At 36.9% G+C, this 24,948-nt stretch overlaps 1 protein-coding gene across 1 annotated transcript in view; it reads left to right on the top strand.

The window, feature by feature from the left end:
- The window catches only part of PPP1R1C (protein phosphatase 1 regulatory inhibitor subunit 1C), a 115,166-nt gene extending 94,724 nt beyond the window's left edge, over positions 1-20,442 (top strand). The window contains exon 5 of the mRNA XM_080799596.1: positions 18,954-20,442. Within this exon, the coding sequence (XP_080655722.1) occupies positions 18,954-19,042 (89 nt within the window). The 3' untranslated portion in view covers positions 19,043-20,442. The remainder of the gene's footprint in view (positions 1-18,953) is intronic.
- The last annotated feature ends 4,506 nt before the right edge of the window (positions 20,443-24,948 follow it).

Below are 24,948 nucleotides of genomic sequence, written 5' to 3'. Positions count from 1 at the left end.
AAAATAGGCTTACTGGTTACTCAAACCGTACTCATGCAAATGCAAGTGTGCCCATTCAGTGTATCTAGCCAGTAGAAATGTCTTGACTAACACTCATTTCCCTGAAGAAAAATTATTCCTAGCACATTGTAGACTAATTAATAAACTTTCTGATATTGATTGGAGTTACAAATGGGGCTCCTGTGAAGTGGCTTTAACATTAGGGTCCTTCAAATGCTAACTAGTTCTCCTTGGAGTGTTAGTCCTGATAAGTGTACTTGAAATATTAATCAACTGTCCCTAAGGGATAGATAAAATTAACACGTATTTACTCCTGTACATGTACACTCACACGTATCCCATTCTCTATTCTGATGTGTTTTGCAGTACATCACAGGAAATACACCGGATAGGGATCACTCATACATAAAGCCAAACAATGAGAATACTTTCCTCCCCACCACTCCCAAACTAATTTTGAGTGAATTGGCATGAAAATAAAAGATTAGTTTACTATGGGACTAAGAGTGCCATTCAACCCTTTATTCCATCTTTGGGAAATAACGGGATTTGAGAAAATTGTTTCTGGAACCTCCCATCATAACTTGAAATATATTTGGTTACAGAAACAAGGCCAGTCTTCATTTGGCTTAAAATGGATCTGCTGGTTTTGCATTTCTGGATCTTTATGGGTTGAATAAGCATTGAAGCCTTCCCTGAATGACTGTCATGAAACCCACACTATGTCTTTCCATTTTTTTTCCTGATCCTTCAAGTATATGTATTACACACATGTATAAACAGCAGTGTAGAATTTACTGACAATTTTGTGAGATAAAATGAGGAGAGAGTCTAATATCAAATATTCCAACATAAACTCTCAAAATTCTTATGAGACATTGCTCTCCTCTCAGGCATCTCTGCCTTTCATGTGATCAACAGATAGCATCCCCTCCCCTTGCCTTACCTCAGACGTTGCCCAGGTCCTGATTCTGTCCCTTCTCTTCTAAAAGCCAAAGCTTCCCTTTCCTTTCACATGCATGATAACCCTACATTTTTCTCTGAATCCTAGATACCAACTGATAGCCCAGGCCCCAAAGCCCCGCCTCCATGATTAATGAATTTATCAAAACAGCAAATGTAGGTCTTTTCCTCTGGAGAATTTGTGTGTCAGCAATCTAGAAAAACAAAACAAAATTCCCCACATTTTATATCTGTCCTTAGTAAGGACAGATGTATAGACTGAGTTCTAAACACCTATGAACACATTTTGGAACACAATCTGTTCTTAATTTGTAAACTTCTTGATTAATGGAAATAGAAAAAAAATGCTCATTAACTTTGGATTTTCTTCGAATATGATGGATGTGGTTTCTTATAATGATATTTATTATGTAACAAAAAGGTACATGTTGTTCTGTCCCAATACACAGGAATATACAGTTATTTATGTACAGAGTATTAACTAAGAACAAATATCTAAAAGTAATTGGGAGATCATAATAAGCTTCCTAAAATAACTTTGTAGGAAAAAAAAACTTGAAAAATTTGATTCTAGTAATCGACTCTTCAACAGATGCAATCTGTCTCTCTGCATTCTTTTAGTGATGATATTTTCTAGGAAAATAATCAGGACTGAGGTCATTTGCAATTTTGCAATATTGTTGGTACAGGAAGTAGTTCAGGAGATGTTGGAATTCCTAGGACATTTCCATAATTTATGGGAAAAGTACTTAAGAATATTTGAAAGTAGTACTGTCCTAGAAAAATATCTGCTTTATCTCTTACTAGCATCAACCCTGCAAATAGGCAGAGAACAGAGACCTATCTACATATTATGACGTAAAGGGGTGGTACAGAGTCCGGATTTCCTATATCATCTCACTTACTGCCATTATTTGAACCTTTTTTCAGAGGTATGAGGAAAGAATACAAATTCTCCAGGAAAAAAAAAAAAAAAAAAGCTAAAATGTTCATCATATTATGCCTCAAAGGCATGGAGGAAGAGACTCAATTAGGAAGAGCTTGTAACTCAAATAACGAGATCTTGACCCAAAAGGAATGTGAAAGTGGATGACCTGGTAGAAAAAGAACTAGATTAAAATTTAGAAATTTTGAGTTCTGATGCTAGTTCTGATATTGTCTTGCTAAGGAATCTTGGGCAACTCATTTAATTATTGGCAGACATAATTTCTCCAACTGTGAAATGAGAATAATAGCAGCAGTCCTTCCCACGTTTCAGCATTATGTTAAGAGTAGAAAAATATGTTTATTGTCCTGAAAAATTGAAAAGTGCTAAATATGTTATTACTATTAATAAAAAGGACAATAGAATTAGAATCAAGAAAATAATAGGAAAAACAGAGCAGAGGTCCATTTTAGGTTAGCTAGTGTTAATCATAAACATTGATAGTATAGGATGAAGGTGCAAAGAAAGGAAAGAAAAGGAAATTTCCAAAATAATCTTCTACCCCAAGACAGATTAAATGTTCCACCAGGAGGTTGAAGTAAGCCATGTGTTAGCTGAACTTTAATTCTGCCTAGACTTGGCTGAGATCATAATGTAAGGGTTAACTAGGTGAGTGGGAAAACATCGATGAACAACAGCAAAAGTATGGCATCAAAAATTGTAGATTCTATTTCCATGTACTTCAAAGCCAAATTTGTTATCCTCCCCCCCCAAATGGGTCCGTGATTAAAGGAGCGAGACTGATACAAAGTGAAGGTCAAGCAAAGCTTTATTTTGCGCCAAGCATCAAGAATCAAACTGACCGGCCAGGGCTGCACCTCTTACAGAGAGGGCGACCCTTCTCTGTTTCACAGACTAGCTTTTAAGGGCAAAGGCCATGCGGTTGGGCCTGGCCACGCACAGGTGGCCAATGAGATTGTAACACACAGAGAAAGCTGCACAGTGATGCTAGGTGACCTAATGAATTACAATTTACCCTATAGTAGACATTTGAACCAGCCTATCACACCTTGGTTAGAATTGGCGCCCAAAAGTCTCCCAAAGGGCGGGGCCCATACTCCTTGGTAGCTAGGGAGACAGTATGCAACCCCCCACTGATCGGATGTCTCCACCTGGCCTGACCCACCCTTGCATCTGGGCTTTGTTACCTGGGGCTGGTTTCCCAGACTTGTCTTTAAGTCAGTCCCCTGGGGGAAGGGGAGCAGGGACAGTTTAAGGGTTAAACAACAAGGCTGTTGTTTAACCTTAATGGAAGCCTCTGGTTAAATAGGTCCTTACAAAATTGAAATAATGATTAGGAGGAAGCTCCAGAGCTAACTCGGGTATTTAAAACTTTTTATTTGCTATGTTTTTCTAGAGTCTTCAGGAGATTGCTTTTAATGTGCTGTGATATCATGTTTATCAATATCTCATATGTCTTCACAATTTACTGGAGTAGATGTTTAATCTGAGAAAACTGACAAATTTTAAGCATTTTAAAGCCTAAGTTGTGATAATTTTGGACAAAACATTTTAGAACCACTCAAATTCTGTCATCTGGTTATTTACAAATCCACACAATTAGAGCTGACCAAAAATGTTCAGGGTTTTGTGGTAATAAAATTATTGCCTCAGGAACCAAAGAAAGCATGAAATAAGTTGCGATGACTTTGACCTCTGACCTGCAAGTCTATGATATCCATCCTTCAAAAGTTGCCTTGCCCGTAAGGAGACAATTATTGATTTTGTAAAAAAATCTCCTGAATTTTCTCTATTACTTTAGTTCTAGTAATGAGTCTAAGGTTTAGATTTAATCTGAACACTCCTGAGGCATAATGGAATATTTCCCATTTTTGTCTGGTTCTCAGCTCATTATATATTACATTCAAAGCTGGAAGTAGAGGCAAGCAATCAAGAAAGAACAAAAAAGAAATACCCCAGTTGCCTTCCATTTCTCTTTCCTGTCTTCCATGCCAAAAGAAGGTTCCAGGGAAGATATAAGGTAGGGAGAATAGACTATTCAGGTCACTTTGGGTTTTACATGTCAAAACCCAAATCTAATTTGTTCAGGCAAAAGAGAAATTTATTCAAAGATTACTCAGTTACTTTACATTAAGGGAAAACAAACTATTAGGAAGGGAGAGGAAGCAGCTGAGCCTCAGGAAATAGATAATCAAAGGCTGCCATGTCTTCCATGTCCTTCACTTTGCCTGTCAACCTCATCATCCTCAAAGTTCCCTGCAGATGAGCCCTCTTCTCATGGAGGAAGTATGGTCATCAAAAGCAAACAAGTTTAACATCTAACACCGCCTATAATTTCAAAACTCTTGTGTAATAACTTGGTTTCAGATAGCAAAATCATGGGGGAGGGATTTTGATTGGCCCAGCAAGGGTCAAGTACCCCTCATCTTGGCACGATGGCCAGGGGGCAAGGTAACATAAGAACCAGGCAGTGCTGATGGTTCCGCATGTTTGGAGTGGTTCCTGAAGGAAAGTAAGTGAAAAGGAGTCATTCCCTGTAAACAGGGGAGGGTAGAGAGCATGGCTGAAAAGATAATCGGTAGATACTCATTATATAAGAACAAATCAGGAATACCTGGGAGATAATATTATTTGTTGAGAAATAAACAAGTCTTCCTTAGAAACTTAGAAAATTGTAATTCTTATTTCTGCCTACTTCTGTTTATATTCTGATAGTACTATTGGCAAATTTTCACACAACATGCAGCTTCCAATTATAAAAAGGGACTGTGTCCTGAAAATTGACTTCTAAGAAATTTGGATCTAAAAATTCATAGAATCAGTGCTACAAGTGGTATTTTTTAGGTCAGTTGATGAAAGTAGAATATAATGTGCCTAAATTATCACAGTAACAGTCCATTTCAATATCACTGAACATTCATTAGAGTATCTAAAGGGCCCAGCTTCCACGCACCATGGAACATTTTACCTCTTAGTGATTTACCTCTTAGTGGACATCAGGCAACCAGGTCAGAGTTAGGTAGTAAGAGAAGGCAGGAAAGGGAACTCTGCTTGGAATTCCCAGGCACTCTCTGTGTCTGGTGCAGTATGATGTAGAGAAGATGGAATGAAAGTCTCACAACCTGTGTTTTAGATTAAGTTCTACTTGCTGTGAGACTTCAGAAAACAGGTCTTGGTTTTCACATCTTAATATGATGATGGTGATGGTAGTAGTGATGGTGTGTGTCTGTGTTAGGGGGAAGTTGAGCTGCTACTTAAATTCAAGACTACCTTTTAAAGTTCTTTCAACCCTTGTACTTCTGTGATTGAGAAAATGCGCTTTCTTACAGCACAATAGCTACTTAAGGGAGGGCAGTTCTCTGAGCCAGGCTATTCTTCTGTGTCCATTGGTTTATGTTTTTCTTAATAAACCCTCTGGCTGACAGGGGGGCCGGACCAGTCTCTTTTTCTGAGGTTCCCTGTATTAGCAAATGAAGTAATGCTAAAACAATTGCAAAAAAGATAGATTTGTCAATATTTTCATTTGACACAACGAAACTTAGGATATAATGCAATTAAATTATTCATAATTATATTTACAAAAAAGAAAAATTCATGACATAATCCAGGTAGAATGATCCAGTAGTCAAATATGTGTGAAATTTAATGAGATATATTTTTTTTAAAATTGTCAATAAATTCGTCCGTAAATATATCTGTGGGTATTTATATGAACTCATTTGGAGAAGTATTGAAAGTTTAATTCATGGCCAATTTTGCATAAGGTTTAGATTTAGCCAAATGATCATCTGGCATTTTGTGTGAGAGATGCTGCTGCCTTGAGTTAATAAATGTGAAACTTATTTCTAGTCAATGTATCAAACCAAAAATAAAAGTGCTGTTTATTCTCAATAATTTCATGTTATTTCTAGAAATCTGGTGATTACCTTATTAGTTATCTATGCATTTTTTCCTCAGAGTAGTATCTATTATTTGAAGGAGAAATAAAAATAAGGAACTCAGAAAAGTTAAATAGATGTGCAGTAAATTTGGGGAACAAATTGAAATGATTTTACATCATTTTGGGCTGGGATAAGTCATAAATGTACTTCAAGAGAATTCTTCCTCTCAGACTGTGGGTTTAATGAAATTCAACATGGGTTTTGAAAAACTTTAATTTTTATTAATAATTTTAGAAGTTTTCTAACACAAAGATAACAAATTTTTATAAATTGAATGCAATGTGTATACACTGAAACTAAGATTGTTTACTTTTTTAAGAGAAGAATTTGAAAATTCAAAAGCCATGATCTTAGAGCAATTGACTTATAATGTCTTGAGTGGGTTGAAGCGGTTCCAATTTTGGTAATGAAAAGAAATTTTCTTCAGTAAGTGTTGAGAAACTAAGAAATTAGGTAAGTGAATACTTCTTTTTCCTAGTTACTACATTTGAATATCATAAGATAGAAATAACAGGAAGTTACAATTTTAAGCAAAAAAATTTATTAATTTTTTTCTTCCTCATGTAGACTATATAAAATTGCTACTGCCTGTAGAATGAGTATACATTTGTTCGTTTGCATCAAGTATTCTTAATAAAATCAAAATTTAAGAAGAAAGAAATAAAATGGTGTCAGTTCATCTAAAGAGAGTTTGCCTGGTGGTGGGTATTATGGAGGGCACGTATTGCATGGAGCACTGGGTGTGGTGCATAAACAATGAATTTTGGAACACTGAAAAGAAAGTAAACTAAAATAAAAATAAAAAATAAAAAGAGTTTGCTAAAGATAGGTAAAAAGAAGAGATACTGTGATTTTACATATAGGAGACAAGTGGAACAGACCAACCTTAGGGCAGCACATCAAAGAAGAAAGTAGGTCAGTGAGCCCCATGGCAATACAATGAATTGCTGTTATTTAAAGGGATGGTCAGAGAGTTAAGCTGCCTGTGAACAAGAATGCCTGCGAGAACAATGGTAAATGAACAGAAAAGCAGGGTCAGAGCAAAACAGTTGCAAGGCTCAGAGTGTGAACTTCATGTCCTTGGGTCGGGCAGAGGATGAAACGGCAGAACAATGTCGTCATTCAGAAGCTTCCTGGCGGCAGCAAGCTGTATAATGAGAAGCAAACTGAGCTGAGGCCCTCCACAGACAAAGTGGAGGAAAACAGCCTCAGGATATGGAGAGAACTGAGCAGAATTTGAGACTGGATGTTAACTAGCAACTCATCAGGGTGAGCACTTTCCAATACAAGAAAATTTTAAGTAATAAAAGAAACACTGGGGAGACCACAATACTTAAATCCATTTGTTGTAAAAGATATATACTCAATGGATTAATTACCTGTGTTTAGGGATCAGAGCAACATTATATACTGGGGCAAGTACCATTTCTTGTTTCCATCTTTAAGATTTACTGTGCATTTTCTTGAATTGTAATTGCCAAGTCTAGATTGGTAATCTAAAAAAGTACAGGAGACTGAGAAGAACAAACTAACTTCAGACCAAGAACACTTTACTTTTTCTGCCATAGAGATGTGACTTAAATTGGTGGGGCAGAATTTTATTCATCTGAAAAAAAAAATGACTAGGTTGAAAATTATGTATACTTTGAATGGGAAATACTTTTAATGAAAGTGAGGTTGAAGTCAGTTATTTTTTCACTTAAAATGAGCTGAGCATCTATGCTGTTCAGGCATTGTTCCAGGAGTGAAAAAATTTAATGATTTTTTTTAAAGATTTTATTTATTTATTTGTCAGAGAGAGAGAGAGAGAGAGTGAGTATAGGCAGAGGCAGAGAGAGAAGCAGGCTCCCTGCCGAGCAAGGAGCCCGATGTGGGACTCGATCCCAGGATGCTGGGATCATGACCTGAGCCGAAGGCAGCTGCTTAACCAACTGAGCCACCCAGGCGTCCCAAAAAATTTAATGATTTAAACAGGAAAATAAAGTAAGTTTTTCAGGAAATGTTAAAGCTTACTTAAGAGATGTGGTTAAAAGTTTTATGTGAAAGTGGTCTTCAAGGCTGTAAGCTTTTAGTCAGTTGTGTTTCCTTGTCTAGGTTCAGGCATTAGGAATAAAGAATTGGGTTTTATCTCAGTTGTAGTTTTGTTAGGTATAATGCCCTCCTTTATTTCTGATAATTTTCCTTGCTTTGAAGTCTATTCAGTCTGAAAGCATAATCAAGTCAACATGAGTACCCTCTTTGGTGAGTTACAGATAAACTAGGTGGAGTTGACGTACAAAGTCAACTTTATTTTTGCAGCAAATAAGGAGATCACAGGGAGTAACTTCCAAAGCTGTGATTCCCTGAACAAGGGTGGATGCGTTCCTTTTATTTAGGGTTAAGATAAGTATGTAAAAAGGGGAGCCTTGTCATCATATGTAGAGGCAGGCATAAGGTTGTGCCTTATGTAAGCATGCTTATATGTGTATTATATGTAATGCAAATGAGGCTTGGACTACTTGGCAGAGATTTTAGTATTACAATGAGGTACGTGTAATTGTTGGTCATTCTCGAGGTCACTCCATGGTCCATCTGTGCAGGCCCAAGTTGGGGTTATGCTCAAACTGGTCTGGGTGGTCTGGGCAGGCACTCTCTCTCAAGGGGCAATTTTGCTTTCCATTTGCTTGAGTTTAGAGATAAGCTGGAAAAGAGTTTAAAGAAAAATGTGGGACAAATTATGAGTGAGTACAAATAGGTGGGCAGTTAAGATCAAGTCTTGGGGTCTAGCTGATGAAAAAGTAATATGACTACTCCTGCTTTCTTTGATTAATGTCAACAAAATATATTTTCTCCATTCATTTATAATTTTAATCTGTACATATTTCTATATTTTAAAAAATCTATTTTTTTTAAAGATTTTATTTATTTTATTTGAGAAAGAGGAAGAACAAGAGCAAGCATGAGCAGGGGAGGTAGGGAGAGGCAGAGGGAGAAACAGATGCCTGGCCAAGCAGGGAGCCCGATGGAGGTCCCAAACCCAGCACTCTGAGATCATGACCTGAGCCAAAGGCCGTAGCTTAACCAATCTATCCACCCAGGTGCTCCTATTTAAAGAAATTTCTTATAGACAATCTATAGTTGGGTCTTATATTAATAAATACCACACTTTCTATTTGTTGCCCTTGTTGTTTGTCTCTATTTTTGTCTTCCACTCTTTCTTTGCCTTTTGTAGTTTTTATGGAGCATTTTTATCATTATATTTTCTCTTCTTTCTTAGCTTATTGGTTATACTTTTTAAAAAAATGTCGGTGGTTGCCCTAGAATTTGCAATATACATTTACAACTAATCCAAGTCTACTTTCAAATAACACTATACCACTTCACAGATAGTGTGAGTACCTTATAATAATAATGCAATAATCTTATTCTCTTGTGTACCTTATATGATCACTGTCATTTATTTCACTTATGTATAAGCATGCATAAACATATATATAAAACATGTATACATAAGCATACATAAATGAATATATTATTGCTATGATTAATTTGGAACATCAGCTGTTAGATCAAATAAAAATAAGAGAAGTTAAGGTTTTGGTTTTTTTTTTTTGAAGTTAAGGTTTTTATTTTATCTTCATTTACACTTTCATTGATGATCTTCCTTTTGTTATATAGTTCCATGTTGCTGATCTATGTTACTTTCCTTCTGTCTAAAGAATTTTGATATTTCTTGCAAGGCAGGCCTACCGGCAACAAATTCACTCAATTTTTATTTGTCTGAGAAAGTCTTTATTTCTCCTTCTTTTTGAAAGATAATTTCACGGTGTATAGGACTGTAGGTTGCTGGGTTTTTTTTCTGTCAGCATTTTAAATATTCTCTTCATTCCTCCCTTGCATAGTTTCTGAGATGTTGGATGTGATTCTTATCTTTATTCCTCTCTAGGCAAGATTTTCCCCCCACTCTGGCTTTTTTCAGTATTTTTTTTCTTTTTCTTTGATTTTCTGTAGCTTGAATATTATATACAGAAGTGTAGTATTTTGGATATTTATCCTGCTTGGAATTCTCTGAGCTTCCTGGATCTATAGTTTAGTGCCTAACATTAATTAGAGAGAAATTCTCAAGTCATTATGGCTTCAAATATTGCCTCTATTTCTTTCTCTTTTTTTTCTTATTCTAGTATTTCCATTACCTGTATGTTACATCTTCTGTAGATGTCCCACAGTTCTTGCATATTCTCTTTCATATTTTCCTCTTTGCTTTTTCAGTTTTGGAATTTTCTCTTGTTATATCTTCAAGCTCAGAGATTCTTTCCTCACCCATATCCAGTCTGCTAATGAGCCTGTCAAAGACATTCTTCATTTCTGTTACAATGTTTTTGGTCTCCAGTATTTCTTTTTTATTTTTCCTTAGAATCTCCATTTCTCTCCTTACATTATCCATCTGTTCTTACAGGTTATCTATTTTTTCCATTAAATTCCTTTGCTTATGAATTATAGCTTAAAATACAATTCCTGGTGTGATAATTCCAACATTCCTGTTACATCTGACTCTGGTTCTGATGGTTGTTTAGTCTTTTCAAACTGTGTTTTTTGCCTATAGTTTCCTTGTAAATTTTGTGGAAAGGTGAACATGATGCTCTGGGTAAAAGGAACTGTGGTAAACAGATTTTTTTTTTTTTTTTTTTTTTTTTGACAGAGAGAGAGAGAGCACAAGTAGGCAGAGAGGTAGGCAGAGAGAGAGGGGGAAGCAGGCTCCCCGCTGAGCAGAGAGCCTGATGCAGGGCTGGATCCCAGGACCCCGGGATCATGACCTGAGCTGAAGGCAGAGGCTTTAACCCACTGAGCCACCCAGGAGCCCCTTCAGATCTTTAGTAACATGGTGGTAAGAGTTGGGGAAGAAGTGTTCTATGGTCTATGAAAAGGTTCATCCTTTTAGCGAGCCTGTGCTTGTGGACCGTAAACCTCACCAGTGCTTCTTGGTCCCCCTCCTCCCCACTTAGGTGGGATAGGATGGCTAAATGGGATGGAATTTGGTATTTCTCTCCCCCCAGGTAGGTTAGTGTTTGATATAATCCCAGAAGGTTAGGCTCTGGTAAAAGCCTCCTGAGAGCTGACCTTGTTAAGAAGAATAGAATGCTCTGTTTTTGAAAATGGCCACTATTGCCCTTCCTTTTGAAAAGCATGAGCTTTTTCTCAGATTTTTACCGTGAGAACCTAGTAGAGCTCCAGGAGATAAAATACACGAGACTGTGAGGGCTCTAAACAGTTACTCTCCTGCCACCGGAGTTTTTAATCTGTCCATCTTATTCATACTGAGCCTTCAGGCATTCATCAGTTAATATTAGCTCAGGTTTTCCTACCCTGGCACTAGTTTCCACATGGGTTTCTGCTCCAGCAAGTTGTGTTCCTCTATATCCACCTTTCTGTATTTCCATATTTTGGCAGTGGATTGCTCTGTGACCTTGCTTCTCTAATGGATCTAAGAAGAGTTTATTTTTTTTTTTCAGCTTGTTCAGAGTTTTCCTTGTTAAAATAGAGTGGTGACGTCAAAGCTTTTACATCGTGGACTCTGGAGTGAGTCTTTAAAAATGCTTTGAATATCAGATCATGTTGCTCCTCTACTCAAACAAACAAACAAAAACACCAAAAATATCTGTCAGTAACTTCCCAGAATAACTGCTAAAATGCTTATAACGTCCCCTGAGATCGTATATTGTCAGGCCCCTCCTCCGCCCAGCCCGAGTTCCGCTATCTGAGCTTACCTCCCACTATTGCCTCATTGCTGACACTCTCGGCTCATTGCTGTCCTATGATCATGGCAGACATGCTTCAGACAAAGCGTTTACAATTCTTGTTCCATTTGCCTGGAACAGTCTTCTAGATAGCTCCACGGCTCACTCCTATCTTCTTTACATCTAGTCGGGGTCATTTCTTCTTGTGAAGACGCTCTGTTGTTAGAGGTTTCTCAGTGAGATTGGAATCAGAGCTGGATGATTTGGCTATGTCATTGGGCGTATATTGACATCAGGCTATGGTAGCCTATAGAGATCATTGCTTCAATAGAAAACTACCCTGCCTGGAAGACAGAGCCTTCTAAAATGCCAGCACAGGACACCCTCTTATGGGCATGCTTAAAAAACACAGACAGCATTAGCTTCTGTGGCTGTAAATGCAACTCCCCTTTCATTATTTTATTTTTAGTGCTTTCAAGCCTAACCACTGACTCCTGCTGATTGATGCATTCTTTATTTTAGACATGCTATTGTGTTCCATCAATGGCAGTCAAGTCTTGCTAGCTAGGGAGCCGTTCTGTCCCTTTCTAAAGTGAAACTGCTCAACACATTTAGCTCCATTATATGGAAGCTTAGAAATTTAACTCTATTTCTGAGTTCATAGGGAATGCATTAGCTTAGAAGCAAAAAGGAGTATTGGAAGGGCACTTGACTATAGAGGGCAAAAGAGGTACTCAGTCCCTCAAAGTGATTCTCATCCTAGGCTGAGTAGTAGGATTCTCGCAAAATTCTGGCTCCTACCTCATACTTACTGACAAAGATGTGGGCACTTTACATTTTAAGTAAGACTAAACTACTCTCCAGAGATATTATTTGAATTCATACTTCTAACAGACAGTATGTAAGTGCTCCTCCTACCCTATCTTCTCCTTTTGTATTTACTGCTAAATCTTTTATCTAGGGTTTACTCTTGGGCAAGAGCTTTGGTGAAATGTATCATAGTAAAAATATACATAAGATATATAATATTCACAAATAGTTATTAATATCACATAAACATGCTGTCCCTATTTCTGTGTATGATGAATAGAGATGCATATCACACATTTAATCCTCTCCAGAAAAATGCTTCCCTAAGTAATAGGGTATTAATTGAAATGACCACGTATTGATTTGCAGTTTATGTTAACTGACCAGTCACCGTATTAGAACAGAGATTAACTGTACTGCGTATATGTAATTTACTTCAAATAAAGTAGAAAATAGATTTAAGGTGAGTTCAGATCATGATAATGTGTTTAGCTTTCATTCCGAATGAAATTGATATATCTCTTGATCTATGTGACCCTAAGTATATTAATGTATAGCTAGGCATTATAAATGAATGACAAGAATATTAAACAAATACATATGAAAGCATTTTGGGAAATGGAAAGCAGATTTTCTATCTGAGAGATGATGGGCCTGCTGTATCATGTTTTCTTTGTTTATTTATTTTTTTTTTAAGATTTTATTTATTTGAGAGGGAGAGCTAGAGCACAAGTAGGCAGAGTGACAGGGAGAGGGAGAGGGAGAAGCAGGTTCCCAACTGAGCAAGGAGCCTGATGTGGGGCTCAATCCCAGGACCTAAGCTGAAGGCAGATGCTTAACTGACTGAGCCACCCAGGCTCTGCTGTACCATGAGGATACATTATATCCCTCAAGTATATCTATCTAGCATGATTATTTTGATAAAATTTGAAGGGTCAAAATACCAGGAACCATTAGAACATAATCTTTAAAAAAAAAATAAGATTTTATTTATATATTTGACAGAGAGAGACATAGCAAGAGAGGGAACACAAGTAGGCAGGGGGAGTGGGAGAGGAAGAAGCAGGCTTCCTGCCAAGCAGGGAGCCCAATGTGGGGCTCAATTCCAGGACCCAGGGATCATGATCTAAGCCGAAGGCAGATGCTTAACAACTGAGCCACCCAGGTGCCCCTAGAACATAACCTTTATAGGGCCACTGAAATCACTCTTTCGTATGTAGTAGGCCTTCAGAAAATGAATGGCTGTTAATTGTATTTTGCAAATAGTTTTCTTATATAGAATTCAGACTTTCTGTTTCCTTTACTCTATCTAGTATATTGCTTAATAAATAGTTCTCCAAATTAGTATCTCCCAAGTTGGAGTTCTTTTTTCCCATATTAGAACTCTCCAAATGTATTATTTGTAGTACTGGTCTGTAACACATATTCACAGAATTAACTTCATTTATATATACATCATCACCCCTTGACCCTCATCCCCATTTGGTCTATAGTTGTGTCTCTCCTGTGCCTAACACACAGCGGGACTTTATTACTTTATGGTGTTTAACTCCTATTGCTTGATGACTACTAGTTCTCATCTCCCAGACCAGACCATGATATGTTTTCTGTGTCTCCCAGAATCCTGTCTCAGGTTTGAGCATGGCAAAGAGAAAGGCTGCTTCTTTTCTGACCATCTGAACATTATTTGTAACTTGGTTCTATTCTGGGAATGTTCCTGGGTGAGATTAAATTCTGTATCTTTCTGATTCCAAATTCCATTAAAAACAGTAGCAATAACAAAAGACTGGCAAATTACATCTGAATCTATCAGCTATGTAAAATTCTTACAAGGAATGTAATAATAAAAAAGGCACTTACGATCTTAGTGCCTGATTTTCCTTCAGGTTTTAAATTGGGAAAAGGTCAATGACAAGGCAAGGCAAGATTGGGTCCTGGTGACCCAGGTGAAGAGCCCCCAATAGGAATTAGGGATCAAGGTTTATGTCCCAACTCAGCCAATGAGTGCTGTGTGAATTTAAGCAAGTCGTTTGCACACTGATATTCCTCCTTCATCTTTAAGCTAAAGAGATTAGATCAGGATTCATATTCACAATTATTTGTGGGTCAGAGACCCCTCTGAGATTCTGCTGAAAACTATGAGCCTTTTTCCCCCCAAAAAGCACAAATACAACTATAAATAGAATTCCAAAAGGGTCAGAGACTCTGTAAAATCCACCCACATATTCCCTAGAGGACTTTAGAATGATTTTTAAGGTCTAAAGTATGCGGTTGGGGAAAAAAAAAAAAAAGAATCCATTTACATTTGCTACTCCCAATGTGAATTAGTTTTTAAAATGTGGATTTGAGTCATTTATGTCATTAGAAGTCATAATTACTCTTTTTGTAATTTAAAGTACACATAGCAGAGCAAATTTTTCAGTAGAAAGAAGATCTCTTTTATGGATTAAAAGCATCTGAGGTTCAGCCCCTCCTGTTATACAATGCAGGCCTCCTTCTATGACCCATCTCAGAGATAGACATTTAGCTTAGACTTGAATCCATATAGTGATGAAAGCTCACTCACATGTTTATTGCTGGGCAAAGAGTTTAGGAATTTTCTTTTCTTTATTGAGCTATAATCTGCCCTCACTACATAAATGTCCACTATTGACCCTATGTCTGCTCTCAGGAGCTACTTAGATAAATTTCAGTTCTTTTCCCAGTGTGTTAGGAATTCAATGGCAGCCTCTTTGTCCTCTCTTAGTTACTTACCAGGCATTCCAGTTTCAAATACAATTGTTCTAGAAAAGCGATTCCATAAGACTACTTTTAATCTCAATTACCTTCTTCAGTGGAACTCTTGAAACAGAGAGCTCACAATCAGGCAGCATATTCCAGAAAAGTCTGTCAACCTATGGTTAGGGAGCATCCCTTAACCTGCTGCCTGCTGTTGGGAATGCTCTGACACCACCAAGAGCCTAGTCCCTAAACAGGTGACTCTGCTGGGTCGTGTTGGAATTGTGATCACCTGAAGCCCTTAACTGTAATCAGTTGAGGCCCCACTCATTCTCTATTTCTTAGAGGCAAAGTAATCTTTCTAAAAACAAAACTCTGTGTTCACCAGCACCTTACCCACATCAGCCTCTACCCTGCTCTTGGAAAGCTTTGGGAATACTAGTTTTATCATTCTTCATGCCATCTTTCCCTCCAGGTGTTATGTCATCTACAAATGTAAATAAGCCTGGCTTTTTTTCACTCCAAATTAATTGATAAACATATTGACCCATGGCTTGCCAAACATAAGCTTCCCTCTGTGGATTCATTATTCATAACTCTTTACTCAGTCACTTCACAACTTCATCCAACTCACTTTTAACCACCACCTGATCTAGAGAATGGAGAAGAGCGGGAGGATTATGTCCTGTCTGGAGCAACATTTATTTCCTTTCCTTTTCTTCTTTTACTCAGTCTCATTTCCTTTCCTCCAACTCTGTTTTCTTCATTCCTTCATACTGCATATCTTGGTCTTACCTTTGGTTCCTTTTCCTGTGTTCATTTGCTATGGAGAAGAGAATGCCTATTGTGTTTTTTGGATCTCTTGGCTTTTTCTTGTGTGCAGGGCTGGCTGAGTCTGTTTGCTCCAGTAGCCTCTTTGCTGTATGCTGTGCAGAGTCAGTCCTGTGCAGGCGAGGTGTTTCAATATATGCTTGTTAGCATTCCACAGAGGAGGAGGCTCTGAGGATTTTCTCAGGCCCCCAGAACAAGCCGTTTTCTTCCACCTTCAGAATTACCTTAATATTAAATGAAGGTTTAAAGGAAATGTAAATATAAAGTATCTGTGTGTTTGGGAAAAGGAGAAGGGCATGGGGAGACAGAAATTATTAGATAGTCTTCACAGACCTCACACAGACCTGTTAGTACTACTGCCTCCATAACCAAACAAATATTACTCATAGGAAAAAAGACTCAAGACACAAGTTAACCAACTATCCGTTATTCAGTGGAAAGATGACATGAATGTAAATTGCTTTGAGAACCAAAGAATGTGTGGTTCTGTAGAGATGTTCATGTTATCAACTCCCATCTCACCAAGTCTTTCACCTAGAAATAGTTAATGTCACTCATGGAAAAGGCTAAGAAAGGCGTCTTCCGGGGTTTGCCCAAGTGAGTGATTTACTTTTAAAAAGGCTTCCTTATATAACGCTGTGACCGTTATTGGGTGATAAAATAAATTAAAAGCAAGTAGGCCTATACTCAAGTAAGGGAAATGATGACTAATTATTTAGTAAGTTGGACTTTTTGGTTACCATATTTTCTTAATGTTTCAGCCCCTCAAATAAATGAATCTATGTTGCCATTAAGTTACTAACTCTAATTTAAAGAAAGTTGTCTTAAACACAACTTTATTACCCTGTAGTTGCCTTGTGGGTGAAAGGGATGAGCTCTGGAGGTAACAAAACCTTTTCGGACTGGGAGAGGTACAGACAATTTCAGCTTAGGAGAGTAAAATGTGGCTGAATGATTATTGTGCTTTAATATTCCAGAAGGAATCCCAACATTGTCTAAACAAGGTTAATGGGTACTATAAACCTACAATAAATCCTAGAGAATGACAGGAAAATCTGTATTAGCATCCAGAAAAACTAAAGGTGAAAATGAGTTAGGGTCTCCTAAAATGGAACTTTTATGCCTCATTCACTATTCATTCAGTCAGTCATCAGTGTACTGAGGAAATAGGCTGTGTCTTAACTTCTCTTAAAACTAAACCGTCCTTATATCCCTGAACAAATCACTTACCTTCTTCGAGTCTAAATTTCACCATCCAGGTATTTCTGTCATGGAGTTGTGAGGTTTAGTGACCAAGGTATGTGAGACCCTAACAGAATAACTGATTGGATGTTTATTGAATGAATGAATTCCCTTCCCTTCTCCTTAGCATTTAGACATCTCCCTCCCACCCTGTAATTTATAATATATAAGATAAGCTCCATTTGTTAATAATAAATGTCCATCTACCGTTTTGGGTCAACAGGAATTTTGAGTGATCTGTGTTTACAGATGAAATTAAAGTATTTAAATATTATTACAACTGATCAAATATTTTTGCAAGATAATCCACCAAGCCCAAGGATGTTGTTCTTTGCCAAACAGCATTCTGAGGCTTGCTGACTACAGTACATGCAAATCCACCTTTTTTTTTAGTTTTTTTGTTTCATAATAAACATGAGCAGTGACTTCCTTTCATTTATCAATTCTAATCGAATATTTTTCAGTAATATTTAGAAAAATCTTATAAACCAATTTTCTAAAATATGAAACATGTATAAAATTTTTCACATTAAGTAGCAATGCATGGAGTGTCTGCTGGTATGATGTTTTAACAGAACAGGACCCAAGTGAAACAGGAGGTAATTCTTAGATTTTGAGTATATGGTTGTGGTAGTTGCCTTTTGGTTTATACTTTAAATTTGGGTTAATTTTGAAATCTTGAAAAAAAAATATGCCAAAGACATACACCAAGTTATTTTTTAATTGTATCAGCCATTTATTCAATCAATATGGATGAGTATATGCTGTTTGCCTGGTATTGTGTCTGAGACCCCCAAACTGAAACTACATAATCTTGACATCAAGAAATTTGCTCTAATGAGAAAGATGTGTAAACAAATCAGTTCTGTATGGTAATTGATACAAGAGAAAATGATCCAAGAACAGGAGGGAAATATGAAAAAAGCCTAGCTAAGTCTGCATAGGGAATTAGAGGAGCCTTCCCAGAGGAGGCAAGCTGAGGCAGAGGCATGAGCAGGAGAATATCGGGTGGGTGAGTAGGAAGAGGCTATTTGGCAGTGAGAAGACAACGAGAAGAGCGTGGAGGCTTGAAGGAGCCGGGAATGATCAGGGAATGTGGAAGAGTAGGTTAGTGTCCTTAACTAGTAACTCATAAATTACTGTGAAAGGGGGAAGCAGGAAGGGCTGGGAAGGAATGAGGCCAAATAAGTAGGGAGAGGCCAGGATCTATAAGCCTGTGGAGCATGCAGAGTTGTGCCAGTGTTTTGCCTCTCTGTGGGCTGTGGGGGAAGTTACTGGAGAATTTTGTATACAGAAGTTTCGTAATCAAATGAATATGTTCTGATTCCTGAAGGAGACTAACAATATCGTGATTCTTTTGTTGTTTACAAGTTATAGAAATGGCACACACACCCCTTTGTTCCTAGGGGTTTCTTCAATGGTTCTTGTTGTAATGGAATTCAGGGATGCCAAAAGAAATATTTGAACTAAATGATATATCAGAATTACAATAAGAGCCTGTGAGCAGATTTTTAGTTAACAGGTTTTTAATAGGCTGTGAGGCAATTCTTAATGGAGAAGATTTAATTATAAAGGAAGCCTGTCTCTAATGGAAATTTGGCTGGGTGTGTTTTGATTTTCTCAGTGAATTAAAAGGTTTATATAGGGTTAGATGGTTGAAATTCTTGTGGAAAACATGTATACACCAGTGAAAACTTTCCACTCATTTTCTTTATCTCTTGCAGCAAAGCAATGAATCTGCTAGAAATAAATTTCACTTAAATAGAGCATAATTTTTTATAATTTCAGGGGTTAAGCATCTGAAAGGCCAGAATGAATCAGCATTCCCTGAAGAAGAAGAAGGTGTAAACGAAAGAGAGGAGCAGTGGGAACATTAATTACGGGTCTGCAGCAAGAAGGCTTCTTGGGAATAACTGAACTATTAACTTTTCTGACTCTCCCATGGAAGGCCACTCCTTGACCTCCAGAAGCATTCTCCACCTCTGCTCTCCACACTCATACAATAGTAATACACCTCCTGGGAATCTCTCCCTTGATTGAACTTTAGAACCAAGTACAGATTGTTCGATATTACAATTAAAGAATAAACATTTATTTTATGGTGATTTTTCTTTTTAATGACATTTGCATAGACATTTGCAAACATGTGAGTGTTCTAACTTTAATACTGCGGAGCTTAATCTCTCATGTCCTACTGATGTGGTCTGCCTTCTAAGGTCAAATGTAAATAGCTCCACTTTAAGAGTAAAAAATAAATATTAAATACATTTAGACACGGCGTGTCCGGGTTTAACTTACAGAGGAAGTTTTTAAGGAAATTTTTAAGTTTCATTTATCATGTTTCTGTATATAGAACCGTATGTGGTATTTATTTCTGATGAAGAAATCCCCAGTTTCTTGATTCAAAAGATCATAATGTATTAGTCTTTAAGTATTGACCATCCTTTTTCCTCCAGCATGTTAATGGCTAAAGGACTGCAAAGGTCTCATTTTTCTGAGCTCTGAGAGATATATTTCCCAGCATTTCCACTAGCTATTAAGAAAGAAAAATGCTAAATCTAAAATAAAATATGCTAAAATCTCCCCTGCCACTTTTTTGGTTATTATTTGAAATATGAGCTATTTCTTATTGCATTTTAAGGAATCATTAGTATTTTGTAAATCTTCTATTATCGTCAAGTAAGAAATTCCATTAATTCATGGATATAGTCATTCATTAACTCAATAACTATTTTTAACGAGTTTATCTCCAGCAAACAACTTTGCTGGGGGTTATAAAAATAAAGAAAAGATAATTTCTTATCCTTAGAACTGATAGAGAAAGTAAAGTATCAGTATAAAGCAAGGTTTTCCAGAAAAAAAAATATATATGTGTGTGTGTATATTGAATAAGGCTTTTGGTTGTTCAAAGTTCTGGCTCCAGGACAACATTAATTATTTTTTTTAAGATTTTTATTTACTTATTTATTTTAGAGAGAGCTCAGTATGTGTGTGGGCAGGGGAAGGGTAGAGAGGGAGGGAGGGGAGAGAGAGAATCTCGAACAGACTCTGTGGTGCGCAGAGCCTGACACTGGGCTTGATCTCACAACCCTGAGATCCGGACCTGAGGGGAAACCAAGAGTCAGTCACTTAACTGACTGAGTCACCCAGGTGCCCCATTAATGATTTATGGCATTTCAAGGTAAAGTATCTGTGCCACAAAATTTAGTGAGGTTAGTGGAATGCCCCGTTTGGTTCCCACCCTGATGATATGGTGAGGGTCAATGTTTCATGGATGAAAAAAATGAAAAGATGTCTCAGAAGTCAATAAAGAGGGAAATTGAGATGCAAGGAAAAAATGTAAATGTAAAATCCACTGTGGGATCTTATGTCAAGATTCAAAGAAGTAAAACTGTTGTTTTTAATTTTGAATGCAAGTTTTATAATAGAGATTAAGAGGAATATGTGAATTTATTAGATAATGCAATAGAGAGAACAATCACTTTTCTTCATATATTTTCCCCAAGAAAATAAATGCAAAACTCATTGATAAGTAGTATCACCAAGTATGAATGAGTACTCTAGTTCTAAGTGTCTTTCCTCGCTATCCTCCTTTCCTTTCTTCCTCCCCCCCCCACCCCTATCCTTTTATGGGTTTTGTTGTTGTTGTTGTTAAGTCGATTTCAATCAAAACTTTCTGGAGTTTCTAGACCACCTGCTGTGACTATTTGTTTGATTTCCTAAATTTCTTTCTACTTAAAACATGATTAAGACACAGATTTCTTTTCATGATTTTGAATTATTTGTGGAAAACATTCTGGCACTTCTTGAGACTGAGATACCCCAAGGTGCTAGAAAATAAAATTTGCCCTTCCCTTTCCTTGAACACACTTTCAAAATGTGTTGCTGTTTTGTTTTGTTTTGTTTTGTTTTTTTTCAAAAGGATTCAGAAAAAAGAAATCAAAGCTTTTGCTGATTTTGTAACATCATTTGGGTAAATAAGTAACATGGCTTCTGGATTCTTCTGTTCTCTATTAAAAACACAAAAATATAAAAATTAAAAGCATAAGTTTTCCTTAGGAAATGTTGGTTTCTTCCATTCTGTCCTCTACTCTCAAAACAGAGATTGCAATTAAAAGCATAAGTTTTCCTTGGGAAATATGTTGGCTTTCTCAGAAATCTGAAGGAAGCCAGCTGAGATAATGGCTTTTCAGTTTCCTTTTCACACAGTTATAGTTTACAACAAATTTTTTTCAAGAAGACAACTTGGCTTCAGTTTGGCTGAATGGTCAAAGAAACTTTTTGAACAAAAGAAAACAAAAACTTTATCTTTCCCAGACCACATTTATAGTATGATATAATGGCTAGTAGATGAGCTTTGAGTCACTCTGGCTTGGGTTCAAATTCAATGCCTATCAAATTTTAGACTGTTATTCCGTTTATAAAATGGGTACAATCATACCCACCCCTATGGATTATCGTGGAAATTAAATGAGATAAGACACATTAGAATGCTTAGTCCAGTTTAGGGAGCAATTAGTATTTGGTGCCTATTGTTATTATCAAGGTGGGAAAGGACCTGATGCCGTCTTTCCAAGCCTTACCCTACACATGATCCTCTTCAACATCACAGACCAGTGACTGATCCTTTTCCTTCTTGAATAACTCCAGCTGAACCCCAAGCCCAACCAAAGAGCTCTAACTGTTCTCTGTATGAAACTCTTTCTTCTGTACTTTACCTCCTTGATCACAGCCATTCAGCACTGTGATGTCTTCTCCTAAACCGCCTCATCTCTGATAAAACACCACTAGGTCCTTCCAACTTTTCTCATCATCCAGGCCACTTGCTGTCGGATCCTCTTTAATTGTGTGTACTGAATCTAAGAAAGGTTAAGTCAGGGAGATACACTCAGTTTTTTCCCTAATCTCCCTAAACATGAGAAACTGAAGCATAGACGGAAGCAGGGCAGAGCAGAATTCTAGGTCAGGATTCTTTCTATTAGGCAATGATATTGTAAGCCGTTTCTCTTCCCAGAGTTGGCCAGGGTAAGGTCTTTATAAAAAACAAAATGCTCAGACTTTTTCTGTTCTTAAAAAAGTTTTCACCATCCATTTTAAATTTTAATTCAATTATGCAATGTTTTCTACATTGTGGAAACAGATTATTTTAGGTTGGCAAGGGACAAATTACTTTTATTTTTATATTTATAAATACTGTCATAATACACATTAGAAAAGATATGTAGTCATAATTTTACTGCTATTGTTGCTTAGGATAAGGCAACCTTAATGTGTGAATATATTTTTAATCAATTTAAAGAAAAATATTAGAAAATATTAAAGAGAAATAGTAGAGATGGTACCTCAAAATCACCAAACAATATACAATTGAATGAAGTTTAGAGACACTGGTTTTGGGTGTGGTCATAGCAAATAAGTGTAAGTACTATAGAGTTCATTTAATTGCAATATGGATTTATGACTCTATAAATAAACCACTTACATTACATTAATTTAAAAATTGTTTCTTTGCCCACATCTAACAGCTATATAAGTGCAAACTGAATAATGAGAAAAATCATGTCTAATTATATCAAAGTGTTTATGCTCATAGTGATTTTGAATATTTGCTTTCTCTGAAAATGAAGAAGGAAGATATGCTCTTTCTTTTCTTTCTTTTTTTTTAAATTTTTTGCTCTTACTTTTCTAAGACCCTGATTCTAAAAACCAGTTTTCAAAGCTTCAGCAGATATATTAATTATTAAAAATGTCTATGCTGCAAAATGTGAAATCTGTTTAAAGAAATTAAATTATTAGATTTCAAATATCATAATATTCTGAAAAACCAAATATCAGAGGAAGAAGAGTTTTAGGAAAATGATGGAGGGCATCTTTGGCTTTAAGTGACACTATAAGTAGTTAAGGTGCTAAAGTTTACAAACATCCCATGTGATTCATATAGCAATGGGGGTGAAGGTTTCTATTTTGCAATGTTGTATGAATTAAGTAATTTACATGAATGCATATGTGTCTGATGGCATTTTGTAAAGAGGCTGCCATTCAACTGTAGTACTTTTCTTGACATTTATATTGTGAATCCTCTTCATTCTGTGGACAGACATTGGCTCAGCCACTTTCCTCATTGCATTTAAAACTTAGCTGATGCAGATAAAGAGACTTGGTCTGTAGAAGGCAGATGAACATGAAAGTAGAGAGAGAAGTAGGCAAAGGAGGGAACTCAAAGAAGCCTAGAAACTTGAGGTAAAAAATGGTATTAAATGGTATTAAAATGTATTGGATTTATCTTCATTTTTTTGTTTCTCACTCTATACATGTGACCTTGCCTTTTTCCTGTTTTCTCTTACTTTTAGTAATAATGAGTCTAATTTGAAGGAACGAACACAGTGAACCCCAGGAGTATATGTCACTAGGATTAGAATCCCAGAAGTAGCAGAACGATTGGCAAATGATTCTTCATTATCATTCAGAACAAGCATTTGACAGCAAATAATAGAAAACCCAACAAACAGTAACATACAGGCTGAATTACGTCATACAATAAAATGTCCAGGACTAGAACTGTGGCTCAAGACTCTAATGGGTATCCAGACACTTATCATTTTCCTTAATATTCTCCAAGTTGTAACTTCAGGGTCCCAAGAGAGCTGCTGCTCCAGGCTTCCAATCAGTTCCAAGCAAAAAGAACAGTGGGAAGAGAAAGGAAAGAATCTAGCAGAGAAGCAAAGCTACCCCAGAGCCTTCCAACTAATGTCTTATGGACCAGAGCAGTGCCATAAGACTACCCCTCGATGCAAAGGAGCTGGAGAAAGTAAATATTTTTTAAAAGATTCATTTCTTTTTAGAGAGAGAGAGAGAGAGAGCGTTGCATGCATGCGGAGGGGAGGGGCAGTGGGAGAGGGAGAGAGAATCTCAAGCAGATTGCCTGCTGAGCGTGGAGACTGATGGGCTCAGTCTCCCCACCTTGAGATCATGACCTGAGCCAAGAAATCAAGAGTTGGACGCTTAACCGACTGAGCACCCAGGTACCCCAAAAGTAAATATTTTAAACCAGGAACATTGCCACCTTCCAACTTAGTCAAGGTTCTCTTTCTAAGTGACCATGGATATCAGCTGAGCAATGAGCAGTATTTGCTTCCCAAACGAACAGAATTCAGCAAAGTTCTTCTTCCCTGAGGTATCTAAAGGAAGCACAGACTATTCAATTTATGTCAAAGGTTGACATTAACACTCACTAGATGTTTTTGCTACTTAAAATGCATAAATTAGATTAATGTTTATCATAGGCCTGTAGCTAGATAGAACAATTCAGATAGCCTTAATTATTCTGTAGTACTTTTTGTAGGATAATTTGGTATCATTTATAAAAGTATACTTTAGAAACAAAAGACCATTATTCTAGTTTATTATTCAATAAATGTGCATGAATAGTCCTGAGGATACAGTTACTATTAATAAGGTAGTTAAAGTCCTTAAATCCATGGATACATATTCTAGTGTTTGAAGACTATCAATATACATGTGAATTAATACATAGATTATTAATAATAATAAATAAATGGAATCATGTCAGTTAGTGATAAATTACAAGAAGGAAATAGAATGAGGTGATGTGGCAGGGCGCCTGGGTGACTCTGTCGGTTAGGCATCTGACTCTTGATTTCGGCTCAGATAATGCTGTCAGGGTCATGAGATCCAGCCCTGTGTCAGGCTCTCTGCTCAGTGTGGAATCTGCTTGAGATTCTCTCTCTTGACTCTGCCTCTGCTCTTCCCCCTCCCCTCATGC

The sequence above is a fragment of the Martes martes genome (genome assembly GCF_963455335.1).
Source record: "Martes martes genome assembly, chromosome: 3".
Classification (NCBI taxonomy): domain Eukaryota; kingdom Metazoa; phylum Chordata; class Mammalia; order Carnivora; family Mustelidae; genus Martes; species Martes martes.
The sequence above is the reverse complement of the archived record's forward strand: the minus strand, read 5'-3'. Positions and strand labels throughout refer to the sequence as shown.